This window comes from Lynx canadensis, chromosome F2, assembly GCF_007474595.2.
Source record: "Lynx canadensis isolate LIC74 chromosome F2, mLynCan4.pri.v2, whole genome shotgun sequence".
Taxonomy (NCBI): Eukaryota; Metazoa; Chordata; class Mammalia; order Carnivora; family Felidae; genus Lynx; species Lynx canadensis.
Window position 1 is genome coordinate 53,439,856 of NC_044320.2, and position 21,188 is coordinate 53,461,043.

Consider the following 21,188-nt stretch of genomic DNA (forward strand, 5'->3'; position numbering starts at 1 on the left):
AACACAGTCTGATTGCAAGGGGCGTGCAAATGACAGGCCACTTTAGCAACACCTCAGAGCGCAACCATTAGGGTTTCCCACAACCGTTAGGAAGAAGATACTACTCTAAAAAGCACTAGGCACTTACTCATTTAGATCTGTGGATTTACGGAGGCATAATTAAGAAAACAATACTACAGGTCTCAATTTTCAAGACTCATTTCTCTCCTCTTTATGCCACAGCTCAAAGTACAAAGAACTTAAATGAAACAAAAGCCTCGTGTTGTGTCTTTAGTAGGTAGAATAAAACATACTACTCCTGAGGATATCATTGACTCAACAAATTCTTACTCTGACAACTGTTCAAAACCAAATTAGGTGCTGGAAAACAGCAACATGTTAGGCACAGAGCTCACAACTTTTGATGTTATAAATAGGCTGGCATCTTGAAACCCTACTGTTTTTACTTTTATTCTCAGTCAACGCACGTCAAAATTTCTGTAGAAAAAAAGTCACTGATGCTTATACTAAGAATCATTATTAGTCTTTCCTAAGGACTTTCACATGATCAGTCACTTGGTATATTTGACTTGCCTTCAAAAGTTATCATATATCTGTAAGTAAATGATAACGTATCTGTCAAGTTGTACAGGATTTATCATTATCTATCTGTAAGTAAATAATAGTGTGTCATATTTGTTAACTTGTGTTGGAAATAATGGAGCTTTTCATTACAGTGAGTTGAGCAATGAAAAGCCATTATTTGTTCACTTTCCAAAAGGGTTTGAAATGAAGGAAGTAATAGTAGTTTTTATAAGCCACGAAGGAAAATAACACTGACAAAATAATTTGTTTTGAACCTTCTTAGTGTTTTAATTTTCATAAATTTTTGCACAAAAATGCAATAAACATAAAAGTCCATGCTTTTCTTCACTGGCCTTAAAAATAACTAACTATGCCAAAGATAGTAATCTAGATGGAAAAATTAGGATGAAATATCAGGAAATAACCTAATCCTGAAGTTACAGGTTAAGATTTCTAAATTGAACGTTTAGGGAAAATATAGTTTGCCCATTTTTTAAAAAAAATTTTGACTTTTATTTATTTTTGACAGAGAGAGACAGAGTGTGAGTGGGGGATGGGCAGAGAGAGAGGGAGGGAGACTCAGAATCCAAAGCAGGCCCAGGCTCTGAGATGCCAGCATAGAGCCCAATGGGGGCCTTGAACCCATGAACTAGGAGATCATGACCGCAGCCAAAGTCAGACGCTTACCCAGCTGAGCCACCCAGGCACCCCTGGTTTGCCTATTTTAAAGTCTGATATCTAGATCCTGTGTAAGTTTTGGAGACGGACAAGGCTGGGAAGGAACCATCTAGACACCAGCCCCATGCTAGAATCAGACTTGTCTGTTACCCCAGAGATGCACTGCAGTGAAGTGAAGTGAATGGGGTTGGAGAAGCAGTGAGAGCCAACTGAATCCTGCTTCTGTCGTGGACACCTATGTGAGCAAGCGTGAGCTGTTTAACCACTTTGGTTTTCTCCTTTGCAAAATGGAGTCTATTTGCTTTACAGAGTTGTGTACTTGGAAAATTAGGGTGAAATATCAGGAAACAACCTAATCCCAAACCTACAGGTTCTTAAGATTTCTAAATTGAACATTTAGGGAAAATACAGTGTGTGTATGCATGTATGTCTACTGTGTGTGTGTGTGTGTGTGTGTGTGTGTGTGTAAATAATACTTTCTCTCAAGGCCTTTATACCATCTCAATTATTGAAAACATTTGTAAGACATAATTAAGGAAATAAAGTAGAAAAAAGGTAGGCTATCTGTGTAATACACGATTAGAAAATCACCTTAACTGTTACGAGTTTATATTTGTTCCTTATGAAATAAAGCTAGACATGCTAACGCTTCTCACTATCCTTTGCAAGGGAATTATTTTTCAGGGATTCCTTTCTCCCATCAGCTGTAAGGGAGCAGATGGGCTAAGTCCTAAAAAGTATTTCCTATGGCTCTTTATGCTAATGCCTGAAAAGTACAGCCTACTTTAATGCTGTGAACGTCACTTTCTCACTAAGAGGAAAAAATGCAAATTGAATAAAAAACTGTGGCCAGCTTAGTATATGCTGTAATGACTAACAAAAGAAGCTGAGATGCAGAAATTATCTTCTATTTCCTCCCCAGTGAATGAGTAACTTTAATTCTCAGGTGTTCTATTAGTAATAATGATTTGAAATCTTAGACTAGATTTTGCAAGAGGCCATGTACGTTACAGTCTAGAAAAAACAAAGCTTAATGCATTGTTTGGAGGAATCAGAAACTACTTCCCTCTCTTTATTGCCATTCAACAAAAGACAAGCTATTAACCACCTTTGAGCAGTGTAAATGTCACAGCAACTGTCACCATAGCAACCAAAAGATAGAATATCCACTGGTGACTAAGGAGCTTACAAGAAATGATTTGCATTAAGACAGCAACTATAATCTCAATATTGTTAAACGTAGAGAAAAACACTCATCTGAAACATGTAATAGGAAGATATCAAGACTGAAGTGCCATTGTCACCTTCTGTCAAATAGCTGTCTCGGGTGGGGGCACCAGATGCCTTTGCGGCTGAGTTCTAAAGATAAATGAGATCATCAGTCTCAAGGCATCTGGTGTCTAAACAATTTCATAAGGGATCTTCCTACATAATAATGGTTCATTGGCTCTTTAGTGATATCCTCACTACCTCCATCTGCAAATGATAAAAAATAATAATTGGGAAAAAGGAAAATAATAATTGGATATTCTAATATGTCTCTGACCGTTTGTTTAATGTCTGTCTTCCTAACTAGGATATAAGGCCCCTATGGGCAGGAACTGTTGCTGTTTCACTCACCACGTTCTCTCCAGTGCTACCTCAGTTCAATAAATTTGTGTCGAGTTATTGTCTAGATGCATGCAGGTGAGAATATGTACAATGAGTCTTGGAATCAACTTATGTGCACTTTCCTAGTGGTGTGCTATGGTCTTGTCATCCTGGACACGGAAAAAAGCGCCACTAAAAGAGTGACCAGTGAGGGAATGAGTGCTGCCATTAAGTTTCACACTTAGACGTGCCCCACCGCCTTTGCTTTCTCCATGCTTCCAGTGTGTGTGAAAAAGGCAAGAAAAAAAAGGTAGGGGAGGAAGAGGAGAGAAGGAAGTTTAGCAGAACAATATTATTGATCATAAGCACCAATTTTAGATTTTTTTATGTTATTTATTATCTGATTTAATGCAAATAATAACCCCTATAAGTAGAAAATTTTATATTTTCTTCATTCAGTCAGTCAACAAATATTCATTGACTGTCATGTACGTGGGATACTACACGAGTGAAATCACATGTTTTCCCCACTTGTATGGAATCAAGACTTCAGTGGGTGATATACATATTAATCAAATAACATCCAAAATTAATAAAAATTACCATTGCAGTAACTGTTAAATGATGTTATACAAGAAGAAGTTAAGAAAGATGATTGAATTGAAATCTAAAGGATGTCAACCCAAGGGTAGGAAAATATGATTGAGCTGAGATTTAAGGATTAAACACATGGGAGTGGTTAAACATTCCAGGAAAAGAGAAGAGTACATACGAACACCTGGTGGAAGCAAGTTGGAAATTAATACTTTCTTTCCTATTCTCTGGAAGATTTTGTGTAAGATTGGTGCTATTTTTTTCAGAAATATTTGTAAGAATTCATTGGTGAAGTTCACAGGCCCAGAGTATCTTTGTGAGAGCAATTTTAACCATGGTGATAATAATGGATTTGGGAGTATTCACATTTTTTACTTCTTGTATTATTTTTGGTAAATTGTGTTTTCTAAGGAGTTTATAAATCTCTTAAGATTTTTTTAACGTTTATTTATTTTTGAGAAGAGAGAGACAGAGCATGAGCAGGGGAGGAGAGAGAAAGAGGGAGACACAGAATCTGAAACAGGCTCCAGGCTCTGAGGTGTCCGCACAGAGCCCGACACGGGGCTTGAACTCACTGACCGCGAGATCATGACCTGAGCAGAAGTCGGACGCTTAACCGTCTGAGCCACTCAGGCGTCCCTGTAAGTCTCTTTTAAATCTTAAAGTTTATTGGCATGAAGTAGCTCCTATTATTTTCTTATGATCTTTTAAATTACTGTGTTATATAACCATAATTTTTAATAACTATAGGATATACTAATATATCCTTTTTTATTCCTGCAATTAATAACTTTTACCCTCTCTCTTTTTAAGTCCATCTTGCTAAAAGTTTGCCAATTTTTATTAGTCTTAAAAATTTTTGGTCTTAGGTGAAAAAATGCCCAACGTCACTCATCATCAGGGAAATACAAATCAAAACCACAATGAGACACCACCTCACCCCTGTGAGAATGGCTCACATTAACAACTCAGGCAACAACAGATGTTGGCGAGGATGCGGAGAAAGAGGATCTCTTTTGCATTGTTGGTGGGAATGCAAACTGGTGCAGCCACTCTGGAAAACAGGTTGGAGGTTCCTCAAAAAACTAAAAATAGAACTACCCTAGACCAAGCCATTGCACTACTAGGTATTTACCCAAGGGATACAGGTGTGCTGTTTCGAAGGGGCACATGCACCCCCATGTTTATAGCAGCACTATCAACAATAGCCAAAGTATGGAAAGAGTTAATATGTCCATTGATGGATGAATGGCTAAAGAAGATGTGGTGTACACACACACACACACACACACACACACACACACACACAATAGAGTATTACTCGGCAATTAAAAAGAATGAAATCTTGCCATTTGCAACTACTTGGATGGAACTAGAGGGTATTATGTTAAGCGAAGTTAACCAGGCAGAGAAAGACAAATATCATATGACTTCACTCATATGAAGAATTTAAGATACAAAACAGATGAACATAAAGGAAGGGAAGCAAAAATAATATAAAAACAGGGAGGGGGACAAAACATGAGAGACTCTTAAATGCAGAGAACAAACTGAGGGTTGCTGGAGGGGTTGTGAGGGGGGATGGGCTAAATGGGTAAGGGGCATAAGGGAGGACACTTGTTGGGGTAAGTGCTGGGTGTTGTACATAGGGGATGAATCACTGGAATCTACTCCTGATACCACTATAGTACTATATGCTAACTAACTTGCTTGTAAATTAAAAAATAAATTTAAAAAATTTCAAAAGAGAAAAACAAACAAATAATTATCAAACAAATAAATGGAAAAGCGCTTCCAAAAAAATTTGGTCTTGATGATATTTTCTATAACATGTTTGTTTTTATTTTTATCCGCTTTGTCAATCATCTATCTCTATTGACTCTTGTTTCTTTTGCTTTTTGAGCATATTTTCCTGTCTCTCTGTTCTATTTATTTTTGATTGACAACATATGCGAAAAAATTGTAGAAATAATTTAGACTTACGGTGACATTATCTTCCTTTGCTTCTGGCTGGTAGTGAGGTTCACTGGCTGTCCAGATCATACTAAACTAATTTTGAGAATGGAATTGATGCTAGCACAGGCCTGTTTAATTCACCTTCTCCCTTATGCTGCAACCTTTCAATGTCCCAAACCAAAGCATGATGACGAACCAGGACTCTCCCTCATTGTTCCCCTAACTCTGTAACACAGTTATAAACATTCTTCAGACTTGTGCCTCTCACTTGCCTTTTGCAGAATTCAGAGATCGTAGAAAGGCAGGGATCTGCCCCGAATATTGGGACTATTCCTCTGGGCTTTCCTTTTTCACCCAAATCCTAGACCCTTAATTTTTCTCTGCCTTTGTGTAGTTTTGATGCCTTGAAGAATTTTTTAAAAAATCATCCATCTTTTCTAAGATGTCAGAGTTGTAAAGTTAGTTTAATTTCCTCACCTATTATGAGGATGTGAAAATTCTAAGGTCCTTTTTTGTTTTCTCAGTTATTAAAAACATGAACATTTAAAAAATGACCATTATTTATAGTGACCCATTGTTTGACATATTTTTCTTGCCACCAGCTATGATCCCAGTATTGCTATTTTGCAAATAACTTCAGACTATATACTAATTTTAATATAGAAAGTAAGTTCCACAAGGGCATGGAATTTTATTCAATGATGTTTAACCTTGAACAGTGCCTAACACTTAGTAGGCTCTCAATATTTTTTGCAATTAAATGAATGAAAGGAATCGAGTCAGATTTTTGGCACTCAAATGGGTGATCATTCATGAATTCTTTGTTCATTTACCATAGGATGATTGGTTATCACTTTCCCAAATATATAATGGGATACAGCTTGAAGACAATATGTGAGAGATATTTACCTAACATATTATCTAGAGCAAACTTTCTTTATCTATTTTGTTTGGACCTCTGGACATTCTCTTCAGTGTATGATTCAAGTAGCTCCCCTTTTCTTGAGAATTTACATAGGCAATAAATCTATGAAAGGTGAATCCATGCTGTAAACAGACTACATTTAGTTCAAGTATAAATATATGTATCTAGTTATAATGTGGCTCTGGTGTTTGTTATCCACTCTTTGTCACTAGGATATTGATAGCTTTCTTAGGTAAGAGTGACTTAATATCTTAATCCTGGTTTAGTTTGGATCTTCTCTCATTGCTTTGATCTGTGCCTTTGGTTCACACATGAGTCTCAGAATTTTATTTTGGTATGAATATATCTGGTTAATTCTAGCAGTCAGTATATTGCTGATAAGCTAAAATAGAAAATTCTTTTCTTTGTTTAAAATTGCTTCAAAGTTATAAGCCTCGCTAATATATAGCTCGATGTTTATATTTTCAATCCACAGCTATTCCTATAAGCAACACAGGAACTGCTGAAAATTCATATAGCTCTCCTATATCAGTCACTCTGTATACAAAGGCTCAGCTCAAGTGGGATGGTTTAAAGGTCTCACAGATTTAGGGAGAACACCTAAATGTTGAATGTTTAGCTTCACTTCTCAATTAAGTAGGGTAACGAAAATTTTTTTGAAGGCACAAGTGATACCATCATCCATTTTTATTAAGTGTTTTGGTTAAGAAAATAACACATTTGCTAATCAAAAGCCCTTTTTTTCATAGCTGTTTCTTCTATTCCAGTACAATATCCTTCCTCCAGTTATATTCTCTTGGGTCTAGGATTGGGTTAGCTGATTAGCTCAGGAATTTTTCTAGTCACTATTTCATTTCCACTTTGAGTTATCCACGCACGAGTAATGTAAGGTGAGGCTTGGAATCACTGTATAAGATTCCATATTTTTGACCCAATCTGGACTCTAACCACATAAGTGCAATGGTTATGGCACAGCTATAACATTTGTAACCTAAACCCTAGAGGCCAGCAATTCTACCTGTTATGAGCAAACTGATCATGGGATATTTCCCCATGATGAATTTCCCACTGTTGTGAATAGTGCCAACCTGTGTACAAATATATAAAACCTAGTAATATCCGTTGTCTTACAATCAGGATTAATGCCAATCTAGAAAACCACTAGGAAAAGGCATGACAGCAAAAAGGTATTCCCAAGAGCAACATTTATATTTGAAGTGGTTTTATATCTGCTCCCCCTGGTCAAAGACTGAGGCTCTGATGTACCATAGTAGCCTGGATGCCTCATCTCTTGACTTTGTCCTCTACTGATTTGGGGGGTGAGAATGAATGTCTCTATCTAGTCATGGGGATGTCAGTATGATCTGACCTTTGGCCAAGGCCTCGGTGCATATGTGATATAAAGGGAGCAGTGTCAGATAACGGTCCAGAGTCCAGGCTTGGGAACAATGCAAGTTCAAACCTCCAAGTTACCTAACCTCCCCAAGCTTCAGTTTTCTCATTGGTAGAATAGATGTAATAATAGTACCCAATTCTGGGAGGTGTTGAGGGAATTCAGTGAAATAATCCCTGACAAGCAGTTAGCACAGTGGCCCGTAACAAACTCTCAATATACATTAGTATTATTTACATAGAAAATCCTTCTCTTTATAAAACTGAAGATTTATTTTAAAGGCTTTACATTCAAAGTTGTTATATTGACTAAGAACCTGCTTAATTTAGACTGAAAGGTTTTTTTAGATGAAAATCTTTGCTGCGGTCTAAGAGCGTGTTCTGGTGCTCCTTCTTGTCCATCCATGAATACAATTTCTGTGCTCTGTTGTAATAGACTGACCGTATTGTCTGCCCACTCAGCCCGCCTGGGATATGTGAACTATGCCAAGCCTCCCTTACCTATGAATACTTCCTCACACTGGTCCCCTGCATTTCTCTCCCACTACATATTTGAGGCGGATATCACAATACTCATGGACATTTTCCTCCCTTTCTTCTCTTTCAATAAGAATTCTTAATTTTGCAGACTCAGGATTGAGAGTGACCAAGATGCCTAAACACACACACACACACACGCGCGCGTGCGCACACACACACACACACACACTCATTCATGCTCATATAATTCAATTTGGTATAAGATTCAATTCATGGAGTCTTTTCCAAAGCATTAAGGACTAAGCACTTCTTAAAAATGTAAGATTGACCAAAAAAATTTTTTGAAGGTTCAAATAGTACTCTCATTGATCTTTATAAAATTTTTTGGAGACTAAAGGAAACATTATGTGGGGCTTTCTTTTGTCCTAATGGACGATTCATTGCCGAGTCCTGACACTGCTTTTCCCCATTGGGTCTCTGTGAGAGTCACATGCTTTGGACATCTTTGAAAAGAATCTTCTGAGCCTTCAGCATCTTATTTGAATCTCCTGAATCTCATCTAGAACTGTGTTGAATTCTCATCCATCGCAATGAGCAACAGATTCCTGGGCACCTGGAAACTCGTCTCCAGTGAGAACTTTGATGATTACATGAAAGCTCTGGGTAAGAAATGTTTTTGTTTTTCTGGTTGGGAAGATCACTTTTGAGAAAGCTGCATGACTATTTCCCTTTAATTCCTTTTCCAGGACTCTGGGAAAGTACAATCCTTTTCTAGAATTAGTCTTCTATTGTGGAATTCAAATAATTTATTTGCATTTGCTTGTGGATATTTTAATAGATTTTAACCTAAATAAGAGCTGCTTAAATATATGGAACTTCCACTGATTTCAAGAGTAGTTTCATATCAGTAGGGCTTTGCTTTCAGACCTAGAGGAAAGAAATCTTAGAGGCTTAGTCAACTCATCCTCTGGCTTTTCTGAAGGTTAGTTTTATAACAACTGAAGTGCTCATAAAATAGGCAGTTGAATATACTAAAGTGAATAGAAAACCTCAATCTAAAATTTTAGTGTTTAGGTAAACCAGAAATTTACACTAATTTCAGACTTTTCTGGAATTGGAGCAGTGGATGAAGATGGAAAATCCAGTCATTTGTTGCATCAGCTTTATTTTATACTAATTCTAGGGAATGTTTGGGGCACCTTCATGGCTCAGTCAGTTAAGCTTCCGACTTTGGCGTAGGTCATGATCTTGCAGTTTGTGAGTTTGAGCCCCACACTGGGCTCTCTGCTATCAGCCCAGAGCCCACTTTGGATTCTCTTCTCTCTCTCTCTCTCTCTCTCTCTCTCTCTCTCTCTCTCTGCCCCTCCCCTACTCTCTCTCTTTCTCCCTCCCTCTCTCTCTCTCTCTCAGAAATAAATAATAAACTTAAAAAAAAAAGAGAATGTTCCATATGAGCACAATAAGTTTGAAGAGTCTTTGGAAATTTCCAGAGCTGTGTAAATATAATAGAAACTGATGTCAAATGACCCAGGTTGCCATGTTTTTCAAAGTGTCTGTAGCTTTACTTAACTGTTCAGAAAGCTTATGAGAAAGATTCTACTTTTAGATAAAATGAGCAAAATCTTGTTATGTTGCCTAGAAAACTATGAGAACCCATCGGGATAGATCCATACTACGAGGTTGGTTAGATTTGTGGATGTGACTTAATATCTGAGGAAGAAGCAAAATACAAGAGTCTCAATGAAGGACTCCCTAAGTATGTCATTTTCAAATTTAGAATGCATAAGATCGCCTAGGGGTTTGGTAAAGTATAGATTCTCAGACTCTACTGCAGAGATCATATATATATATATATATATATATATATATATAGACATAGACATCTATTATGAAACATAACAATTCATATATACACATATAGGCAAAACTAGTTTTTCCTTCATGTATTCTCTCATTTGACATTTCTTTTCCATGTATTTCTATAGCCTTAGTAGTAATAGTAATAAAACAGGAACCTAGTTTTGTTTTCTTTTTCAGATACAGAAAATTAAAAAAAAAATCAGTTACCTATGATCATTTGCAATGGTACAGATCTTGAAGAAAAATGGAAAGTTTTTTCTTACCAGCTAAACTTAAGGGCCAGAAAAAAAAAATTCAGAAATGAGATTCTATTAAGGATGTGGGGGCTTTTCTATATCCACAATATTACTGAGGGGAAAAATCATAGAACAGTGTATATCTGTCACAGTCTCACTTAAAATATACCTATACTATTTATAAGTAAAACCAAAATGTCCAGAATGATCCACAGAAAATATTAGTGATTTTCAAAGTCTGTGGGATTGGATGTGGTAAAAGTGGATAAATTGCACTATTTAGGCTGAACGCTTTTACTTAAAATCTGGAGACGTTACTTTTGTAATAATGAAACCTCAGCTATTTAAGTCTATGGACATGTATTTCCATGAGGTGGTTAAACGTGGGAGGAGGTCCTTGGTAGTGAGTGACAGTACCTGCCATCTCCACACCTGAGACACAACTGAGCGTAAAAGGTGGCCATTCAGGGGTCCCTGGGTTACTCTGTCGGTTAAGCATCCAACTCTTGATTTTGGCTCAGTCATGATCTCACCATTTATGAGTTAGAGCCCACACTGGGCTTTGCATTGACAGTGAGGAGTCTGCTTGTGATTCTCTCTTTCACTCTCTCTCTACCCCTCCCCACTCATGCGCGTGCTCTCTCTCTCTCCCTCAAAATAAAAAAATAAGCTTAAAAATAAAAGATGGTGGGGGCGCCTGGGTGGCGCAGTCGGTTGAGCGTCCGACTTCAGCCAGGTCACGATCTCGCGGTCCGTGAGTTTGAGCCCCGCGTCGGGCTCTGGGCTGATGGCTCAGAGGCTGGAGCCTGTTTCCGATTCTGTGTCTCCCTCTCTCTCTGCCCCTCCCCCGTTCATGCTCTGTCTCTCTCTGTCCCAAAAATAAATAAACGTTGAAAGAAAAAAAAAATTAAAAAAAAAAATAAAAGATGGTGGCCATTCATAGTCTCTCTAGGTATACCTCTTGGTCAACATAATTCTAACACTATCTTGATTTTCAGGTGTGGGGTTAGCCACCAGAAAACTGGGAAACTTGGCCAAACCCCGAGTGATCATCAGCAAGAAAGGGGATATTATAACTATAAGAACCGAAAGTACGTTTAAAAATACAGAGATCTCCTTCAAGTTAGGCCAAGAGTTTGAAGAAACCACAGCTGACAACAGGAAAACAAAGGTAAATTTTAATGTTTCTCTCCAAAGTTGGATCAGTCTGTGGCTCAAGAGGATTATTCCTATTAGTGTTCAAAAGGGTAGACCTACTTCATTCCACTGAAAATGAATGTGACTTTGGGGCACCTGGCTAGCTCAGTCACAAGGCTCTTGATTGTGAGTTTGAGCCCCACGCTGGGAGTGGAGCCTACTTAAAAAAAAATAAGGTAAAAATAGAAAAATGAACGTACCTCATGAGACATCTATTATGAAAACAATTCAATACTGAATGAACGGCTCCTTTAATCAACCAAAGTCCAAGCAACTTGATTATGGGAACTTGTCTTTGCAGAGCACTGTAACCTTGTCAAGAGGCTCATTGAATCAAGTGCAGAAATGGGATGACAAAGAGACAACAATAAAAAGAAAGTTGGTGGATGGGAAAATGGTAGTGGTAAGAATATTTTCACTTCTAAATACAAAAATAATGCTATTAAATAGAGAAACTGGTTATATATTTTTTTTCGAAATATTCTTTTTTTCCCCTTTGCAATACAAATAGATAAGAATGGCTAAGAATAAAGTCAGAGTTAATGATTAGGTGATATTTTAACCATGAAGACTCAGCGATAAGTACTTCAAGTATAGGTCCAAGGTTTTAGAAATAACAAAGCCCATTCATTATTTTAGAAATAACACCTAAAATAATAGTAAAGTCAAAAAAGTATGCATAAATATCACCAGTTTGGATTCACAAAGAGAAAAACAAATCTAAGTTTTAAAAGCAAAGTATTCCTGAACAGCTCAATTATAAAATATTTGTAGCTAAGTGTGTTGCTTTCAAGAATCCAAAGAACTTGAACTAAACCAGGTCAATAATTTAAGCTCAGCTCATAGGAAACCCTTTAGTCAGCAGATAAGAATGATGACCAGGGTTGCATGGGATGGCCTTTAATGATTTAAGTTTTTGCTTCTGTGCTTACTAATACATACAGTGAATATAAATTCCTGTAATTTTAAATGTTTTTTTTTCCCTGTAGTTTAGAGATTCTTATCCCTACCTACAACATAGGTTTAGATGGGGAGCGAATACCAATATATGGCCCCAACACAGATCAATTAAATGCAAATCTCTGGGAGGGGAAGAAGGAGCCATCAGTATTTTTAAATGTTCCTCAAATGATGCAGATATGCATACAGTTTTGAAATCCACTTTTAGTAGAGTCAAATGCATGCAAATTATGCATAAAAACCTGCCACTTTAAGAAAATTCTTCTATAGTAACATAGATTGACTTCAAAACTGTTTCTCCTATTTCAATTATTATAAATCTGAATTGCTGGAGACTGACACATTGATGTTCTATTTCTTTCTAAGTTTAATATTCTGAGCTTGTTTTTATTTTCTGTTGCTATTTGCAAATTTGCCGTTTTCTAGTTTGAGTTTTAGATACTCAATGAATCTCTCTCTTTTCTTAAGGAATGTAAAATGAAGGGCGTGGTCTGCACCAGAATTTATGAGAAGGTCTGAGAAAATCATTTCCTCATTGAAGTGGCATTTGATCATTTGATGTTGGAAATCAACGGTTTTCGTTGGCAAGGCCCGACTACACTGCAATTTGTTTGTTTTTGCTTTTGTCTTAATAGATCAGAGAGGTAAAGGTCTAAACTGAGGATTAATCTAAAATTCAGTGTTGTTGAAACATTTTCGATTTGCATGCATTTCCTTACTGTATTAAAGTATGTATACTGGCCACACCTAAATACTTGATAACGTCATTTAGTGATCTGTGAAATTCTAACTTATGTTGTACTTTGTGCATCGAAGTGAAAGTAAAGCAAGTAACTGGATAGTAAAAGGAAGTAAATGTATTGATCGGGGTAGCAGGAGCATAATGGGAAGAGGATCAGAAGCGAGACAAACTACAAGGAAAGGATTTAAGTCAGAGTTCTATCCCAGCGAAAAGGGCAGCCTCTACTCAAGCCAATTGTTTGAAAATTGAGGGGTAATTTATGGACAATGAAATGCACAGATATTAAGGGTAGAATTCAAGCCATTGTGACAAACGCACGCACCCATATAACTCACATCCTGATCAAGATAGTGGTGCCTTTCCTTAATCCCAGAAGGTTTGCTCATGTCTCTTCCCGATCACTGTCCTGCCCTGTCCCATTTCCACCAAAAGCAAGTAGCGATTTGGTTTCTATCATTTGGTTTTGACATTATACTTTTCTTTCATGTTTGGGTTTTTATACAAAGAATATTATTTTTAATCCAAAAAAGTATACATTTTTTAAATGAAAAGGTAACCAGGAAAATTCTTAAAATCTTTTTTTCTTATTTTTTTTCTAATGTTTATTTATTTTTGAGAGAGAGAGAGAGAGTGTGTGAGCAGGGGAAGGGCAGAGAGACAGAATCCGAAGCAGGCTCCAGGCTCTGAGCTGTCAGCACAGAGCCCAACACAAGGAGACTCGAACCCTCGAACGGAGAGATCATGACCTGAGCCAATGTCTGATGCTTAACTGACTGTGCCACCCAGGTGCTCCTTAAAAATCTTAAAAAGAGGATAACAACTGCTTCCATTCTACGCAGTATGAGCTATCACTTTGTGCATGTGGACATAATAGTACTCATCTGTAACCACAGGGCTCATACTTTTTTTGCATTCTGCTTTTTGTAACTTTCACAAGGATTCTTCCACATTTCAACTAATGATATGCCTTAATTTATTATGGTTCTATAATACAACTGTTCTATTTTTATGTTATGCCCAGTTTGGAGTTATTACAGATTATTTTGCAAAAATTGCCTTCATGTATATATCTGACTGTGCCGACTACTTTTTCTAGGAGAGGGATCACTAAATCAAAGACTATAGAAAACCTGATGGGTTCTTAGTAAATATTTCTGCATTGCTTTCCTGAGCATTGTCACTGATTAGCGACAATGTAATCAGCAGTACACACGTATAGGACAATGTATGAACACACATCCTAGGCTAATAATAACAGCGACCAAATGTTATATGTGTACTGTGTGCCAAGTTCATTTACTCTCTATCAGATGATTTACATGTCATGTTGCCATATTTAATATAACTTCACACAACAACCCTAGCAGGTAGATCCTATTATTATTCCCACTTTATGAAAGAGGAAACAAGTGTAGAGTAACTTGTGCAAAATCACAAAGTGATAGAGACAGGATTTGCCTCTGTCTGAAGAGAGGCCAGTTGCTAAACCTTTATTTTGCCTCCTTGGCAACACCTCTCTATTAGAAACATGTCTGTTTCTTGTAGTATCTCTAAAGGTGTGCCATTAGAGATTATTTTTGCCTGTTCTTGGATTTCATATAAATGGAATCATACATTATGTGTTCTTTCTGTTTGCCTTTGAAAACTCAGCATAATGCTTTTGAAATCCATCCATATTGTTGCATGCATTAGTAGTTTGCTCTTTTTATTGCTAAGTAGTATTCTATTGCATGAACATATCACAGGTTGCTTATCCATTCTTCTCTTAAGATAACTGGCCTATATCCAGTTTTTGGCCATGATGAATAAAGCTACTGTAAACATTCTGGTACAAGGCTGTTGGTGGACCTCTGAGTTCCTTCCTTGTATAAATAGCTGGGCATAGAATTACTGGGTCCATTTGATTTTGCACAGGCAGGAAGTGTGACTGCTGTGCCCAAGTAATAATGAAACTATTTCAGATGTATTGTATGACTGAGCAAATGAGAAGTGTGTTGATGTTGTTAGGGGCCAGGATTTCACTGTGGAAGAGGAACATAACAAATCAGGGGGGCAGGCAAGAGAGAATCATGTGAGAATGGATTGGAACAGATGTAAATTTATGGTTTCTAAGGCATGCGTATATTTGTGCATATGTGTATTAATTGTACATGCATACCTGCATGCATTTATGTGTGCGTATATACACATATTTATGTGTATGTGTATATACACCCATATATTTCCTAGCTCAATCTGCCCAAAGAGCTTAGAAGCAATGACACCTCAGTAGGAATGAGCCCACTTAGTGCCCAGACCTTGGTGACCACTATCATTTCCTACTAAAAGGAATGAGGATTCCTTGGAGAAACAACTAATTCTGATAGGATGTCAGGGTAGGTACAAGATGAGCCTGAAATATTTTGTTATACCAGAAAGTAAGGAAGTGTTTAAAAAAAATAATAGAGGCAAGCCACCAAAACATGGAAGCCAGCTTGGAGGTGCTCCCCTTGGTAAAAACTGGGACAATTTGAAAAATAATTGAGAAAAATAATAACTTATAAATCATTGAAGGAAAAATAAGGATCTATGAATCCATAATGATAATAGGGAGAAAGAGAACAGGGTCCCTTACATCAGAATGCCATTGGCTGACTGGTAAATATGGAAGGAGTGTTAGAAATGGAAGTCATCATTATTCAACCATCACTGTAAATATTGGCTCAGGCAAGAATTGCCAATGAATGCTAAATCCAGAGGGAGATTTTGATTAGGAGGATATTCATTTGGTAAGAAACTATCTTAAGAAAGTATCTCTTCACAGATTGATGATTAGTTATGAGGGGAAAAAAGTTTAACTTTGCAGTGGAAAAATTGGATAACCCCTTGACTGGGTAATCACCCCTAACATTACCAATGAGGGGCAGAAGAACATGTGCCTTCAAAACTGATACCCTGAGAAGGAACATCATTTATGTAGTATTTCAGCCTGGAATCCTTATCTGGATCTAATCACTGGGAAAGATCAGACAAATTCCAAATGAGGAACATTCTCAAAAAAAGAGGAGGGTGGTGTCGGTTGAATTCTTCAAAAACATCATTGTCATAGAAGACAAAGAAAGGCTCTGTGGAATGTTCTAGATTAAGTTACATTCAGAATATGTTATGACTGAATACAGTAAGTGATTCTAGACTAGATCCTGTACTAGAGGTAAAACAAATGCTCCAAAGGACAATATTAGGTTAGTTGGTCAATTGAAATACAAATGGTAAATTAGGTTTGAAGTGTGCTGTGTTTATGTAAGAAAATATCCTTATTCTTGGGAAATACACACTGAAGTATTTGGGGGGTAATAGGCCATTATATATGCAATGTACTTTTTAAAAAAAACTCAGAGGAAAAGTATGTGTGTTTGTGTGTGTGCACACATTTAGTACATACACCCATGAAGAGAGCAATTGATAAAGCACACAGGGTAAAACTTAACCTGACTAAAAGCTACACGTGTTTTCTTTGCAATAGTTTGATTCTTGCAACTTCCCTGCAAGTTTAAAGTCATTTCCAAACAAAATCCTTTAAAAAAAAAAAACCAAACAAACCTGCCCTTGGCAAGTCTTCTTCTGTCTCTGGGCATTCGGTCAACACATGTCTGAGAAACATCATAACTGAGGTGTGTTTATTTATTTATTTATTTTGGCTCCAGCTAGAGAAACCCATAAAAAAAGGAGAGTTTTTAAACTGGTGCTATTTTTAGAGGTTGTAGTAATGTGACTTGCAATAAAATGTATTCCTCAATAAATATAATTGCTCTATTGTCCAAAAAGCACGAGCAGTTTCTGTTTTCATAACAGTAACGGTGGAGTTGTGCTGATAACGAGGAAGACAAAATAATCATCTCAGCAGGTGATACGTGTTGCTAGATTTGGAAAAGATTTTCAAACAACCAAAAGTGGGGGAGGGAGCGAGAGCTCCGCAGTACTCAAACATGGTCTCAGAATATAATTTTGATTCTCAATTCTTTTTGATAGAACAAAAAGCTCTTGTCAATATAACATAGTGGCTAAGAGCAATCAGACTGCCTCGTTCAAGTTCCAATTTGCTGCTTACTAGCTATGTGTCGTTGGGCAAGTTACTTAACCTCCGTGTCCCTCAGTTCCTTCGTTGTAAAACTGGGGATAATAATAGAACATATCTCAAAGAGTTGTGAGGAATAAATAAGTATATGTAATGTGCTTGGCACAGGAAAAGCATTAGAGAACTGTCTTTTGTTATTGTTTACTTAGTAACAAACATGATGTTAAAATAGGTCATTTTATTATACCTCAAAATGAAGAGAATTCACAAGATCTCAAGATCTCAGAGCTGTTGATATTGATTTGCACACCAACTGGCTAAATTTACTAAGAATATTATTTACACCAACATAAAAACAATCAAGAGACCCACTTACTAGCACACTACTGCCTAGAAGTAGCATGGTACTTAGATGTTATCAATGACAGTGTTAGTTTTATGTTGACTGTAATATTTCTAAGTTTTGACTAAAGATTTACTTTGTAATTTCTTAAAAAGTCGCTCTGGCTTACCTTTAAAAAATATTCCTTCTAAACTAAGTGGAACCTCTCTAAATACGGCTGCACATTAGAATCATCGGGAAGTTTTTAAACATCCCATTGCCAAGATTGTAACACATACCCACTTAGTCATAATCTATGGGTAATGGGTGAGACCCAGGCATTAGTAGTTTTCTTAAAACACCTCTGGCGATTTCAATGTGTGGCCAGTTTGAGAACCGTTGTGCCAAAGTCTTCCAAAGTTGGAAATTTGATGTAGGCTATTATCATGTTGCTATCAATTAAAATGGAGTGAAAGGTGATCAAAGTCAGGAGTACCAAATGTCCCCAACGTGACACTAAGTAACAAGAGGTAGTGAAAATACTATGGTAAAATCAACTCAGATATAATCAAGTCTTTTGTTTGGGAAGCAACTGTCTACTTCTTATCTTTGTTATTTCCACAGAAGTTAACACAGTTGGCCGTTATCCATGACATATGGAAAAGTGAAGATTTCAAAATAGCCAAATGTGGAGCAACAGGGAAACAAAGCAATACAATCATGCCAACCCTCGCAAAATAGAAACTATTTTTCAGCATAATTTAGAAAATGAGTTCAAATTACTCAAAAAAATATAGTATGGGACTAATTTTCAAAATAGCATCTTGCACATTTTGCTGTCTATTGGGAAAATCAGTGATGGCATGCAAAATTTTCAGATCTCTGGCTTGGAATTCGGGCACTATCTAAAATCCTCTCTTTGGTAACCAACTGCTATGCAACAGTTCAAATTGGTCTGCTGGTGCAAGGTGAATATCTCAGCAACACCAAAGGATTGATGCCTCTATAGTTGAAGAGTTTTGAAAACTAGATCTGTGACAAGTCTTAGTTTCACATCCATTGAGACCAAATAATATTTCCTTGTTGGATTTTAAGATGGACATGAATTTTTGCACAATCTTGCATTTGGCATTATAGTGCACTTATTCTTCATTTATAATTGCATTCTTTCAAATTATTAATGCATGCAAATTGCACTAAATAAGATAAATAATGTAGAGTAAAATGATGATAGAGTTCAGATTTAGGATTTCCAAAATGAATCACTGCTGGCCTTTGATTTCCTTGATGTAATTTGGCATTTGGAGAATACTGACTTCATTTAAAGCCAGCCAAATCTAAAAATTTAGATTTTTATTAAAACCTATCTGATATCATACCACGCTTCATTCATGTCAATCCCATCTCTCTCAGCTAGACTGCAATCAAACACAAACAGGGACCAAACTTGAAAATTCCCTGAGCAAACAAAACCAATTTGGTCATCCAAACAAAGCTTAATTTAGTTTATTTTGCAAGACAAGCGAGGCTAACTTGACTTGGGTTGTTTATGCTTGTGCCTATGAAGATTATAAGCGAAACTTAAATTGTTCCCCAAAATTGATATGAAGTAACCACTAACCAAGTGCCTTTCATTTAAGAAAATTCTAATATTGTAACCAGTCACTGTGAAGAATAAACAATTACCGCCTCCATATTCTGTGAACTGCTTTATAACAATATGCCTCTGAGCATCATTCCATGTTTTTGTTCGAGTGCTCCCGATTTGCAAATTTCTTGCTGTATACACAATAAACTTTTACTAATTACTACATCAGTGATCCATTGGCTTTACTTTTTTCTGAACTTTTGACAGTTTAATGTTGAAGGTGACATACCATGTCCTAAATTTTGTGTTTATTAAAAGCTTTGTGTTCATTAAAAGCTTCCTGAGAAGTGCTAGGTCCCAGCAATTGTTAAATTCCTGACCAATATGGGAAGATGCAGGGCATCTATTACATATTTCATGTGTTAAGAGGGGATGGGAGCATAGTAGCAAGAATCCCTCGAGGGTAGTGGGAACATATGGATTTGAACCCTGGCTTTGCCACTTGCAATTTCCTAATTTGTACAATGGGGGCAGTAATGGCTGCTTCACACAGCTGATGTGGGAGGAGAAATATGCATATGAAAGCACTTTGTAAAGTATAATGCATTATTCATATGTAAAATATTATTATGTCTATTGTTACATGACACATGTAAATCCTTCTATTCAGCATTTACGTTTTTTGTTTTGGTGTGTGTGTGTGTATGTGAAGTACTCCAAATAATTACTGAATATAGAACCTTTCCTATTTAGTAGGCTCCTAAATGATTAGATATTTAAAAAATTTGAATGAAGTCAAATATACTAAAATCCTGATTCATGCCACTAGTAAAAGGAAACAGATCAGATAAGATGCTGTTAAATAGAATGTCATTCAGCATCTGAAGTCATGGGCTTGAATCCTGGTTCTATTGACCTGCGTGGGGTGACCTTCAGTAGCTCATTTACATTGCAAACCTCCAGTTTCTCCCTCTTTAAAAGGAAGGGCTGATTTGGATGATCTTTAATATTCCACTTCTTTTTTTTGTTTTTAACTTTATTTACTTTGAGAGAGAGAGAGAGATCGTGAGTGGGGAGTAGGCAGAGAGAGTGGAAAAGAAGAAGAATCCCAAGCAGGCTCAGCACAGAGCCTAACACATGGCTTGAGCCCACAAACCATGAGATCATGACCTGAGCTGAAACCAAGAGCCTGAAGCTTAACCAATTGAGCCCCTCAGGTATCCTAAGATTCCACTTATTTCTAAATTTTATATCATCGTATCTAATAGGATTGGCTATTTAATATTGAAATAGCCTTATTATATTCATGAGTTTTCTACTTTAATAGCTACTTGCTTCCCAAACTTCTAGAAGTTCCATGTAGACAGAGATAAGCATTTACCTAGTTTCCCTTCTGCATCGCACACTGTTTCCCATCCAGCAGATTCCTTGTCACCTTCAAGAGACATCAATCCCATGCAAACTTCTCTGACCTGCCTCCAAGGAGAATTTGATTCCTTCCACTGTGTTTCCACTGCAATATAGCCATGTATTTAAACCTCTAATTCTGGGGGCGCCTGGGTGGCGCAGTCGGTTAAGCGTCCGACTTCAGCCAGGTCATGATCTCGCGGTCCGTGAGTTTGAGCCTCGCGTCAGGCTCTGTGTCTCCCTCTCTCTCTGCCCCTCCCCTGTTCATGCTCTGTCTCTCTCTGTCCCCCCAAAAATAAATAAACGTTGAAAAAAAAATAAACCTCTAATTCTGATTGAAAGGTCAAGTGAAGAAATTTGAATTTTTTATTTTTATTTAAAAAATTTTTTTAAACGATACTGTTTTTAATTTTTTTTTTTAACATTTATTTAGTTTTGAGAGATACAGAGACAGAGTGCGAGCTGGGGAGGGGCAGAGAGAGAGGGAGACACAGAGTCCGAAGCAGGCTTCAGACACTGAGGTGTCAACACAGAGCCCGACACGGGACTCGAACTCAGGAACCGTGAGATCATGACCTGAGCCGAAGTCGGACGCTTAATCGACTGAGCCACCCAGGCGCCCCTCGAAATTTGAGTTTTTTAA

General features: G+C 37.1%; 1 protein-coding gene across 1 annotated transcript; it reads left to right on the forward strand.

Moving 5' to 3' along the window:
* Positions 1-8,742: 8,742 nt before the first annotated feature.
* Positions 8,743-12,951, forward strand: LOC115506325 (myelin P2 protein). The gene is made up of 4 exons (XM_030304287.1): positions 8,743-8,842; positions 11,274-11,446; positions 11,774-11,875; positions 12,901-12,951. The coding sequence occupies exons 1-4, from the start codon at positions 8,770-8,772 to the stop codon at positions 12,949-12,951; spliced, it is 399 nt and encodes a 132-aa protein (XP_030160147.1). The 5' UTR covers positions 8,743-8,769.
* Positions 12,952-21,188: the final 8,237 nt, after the last annotated feature.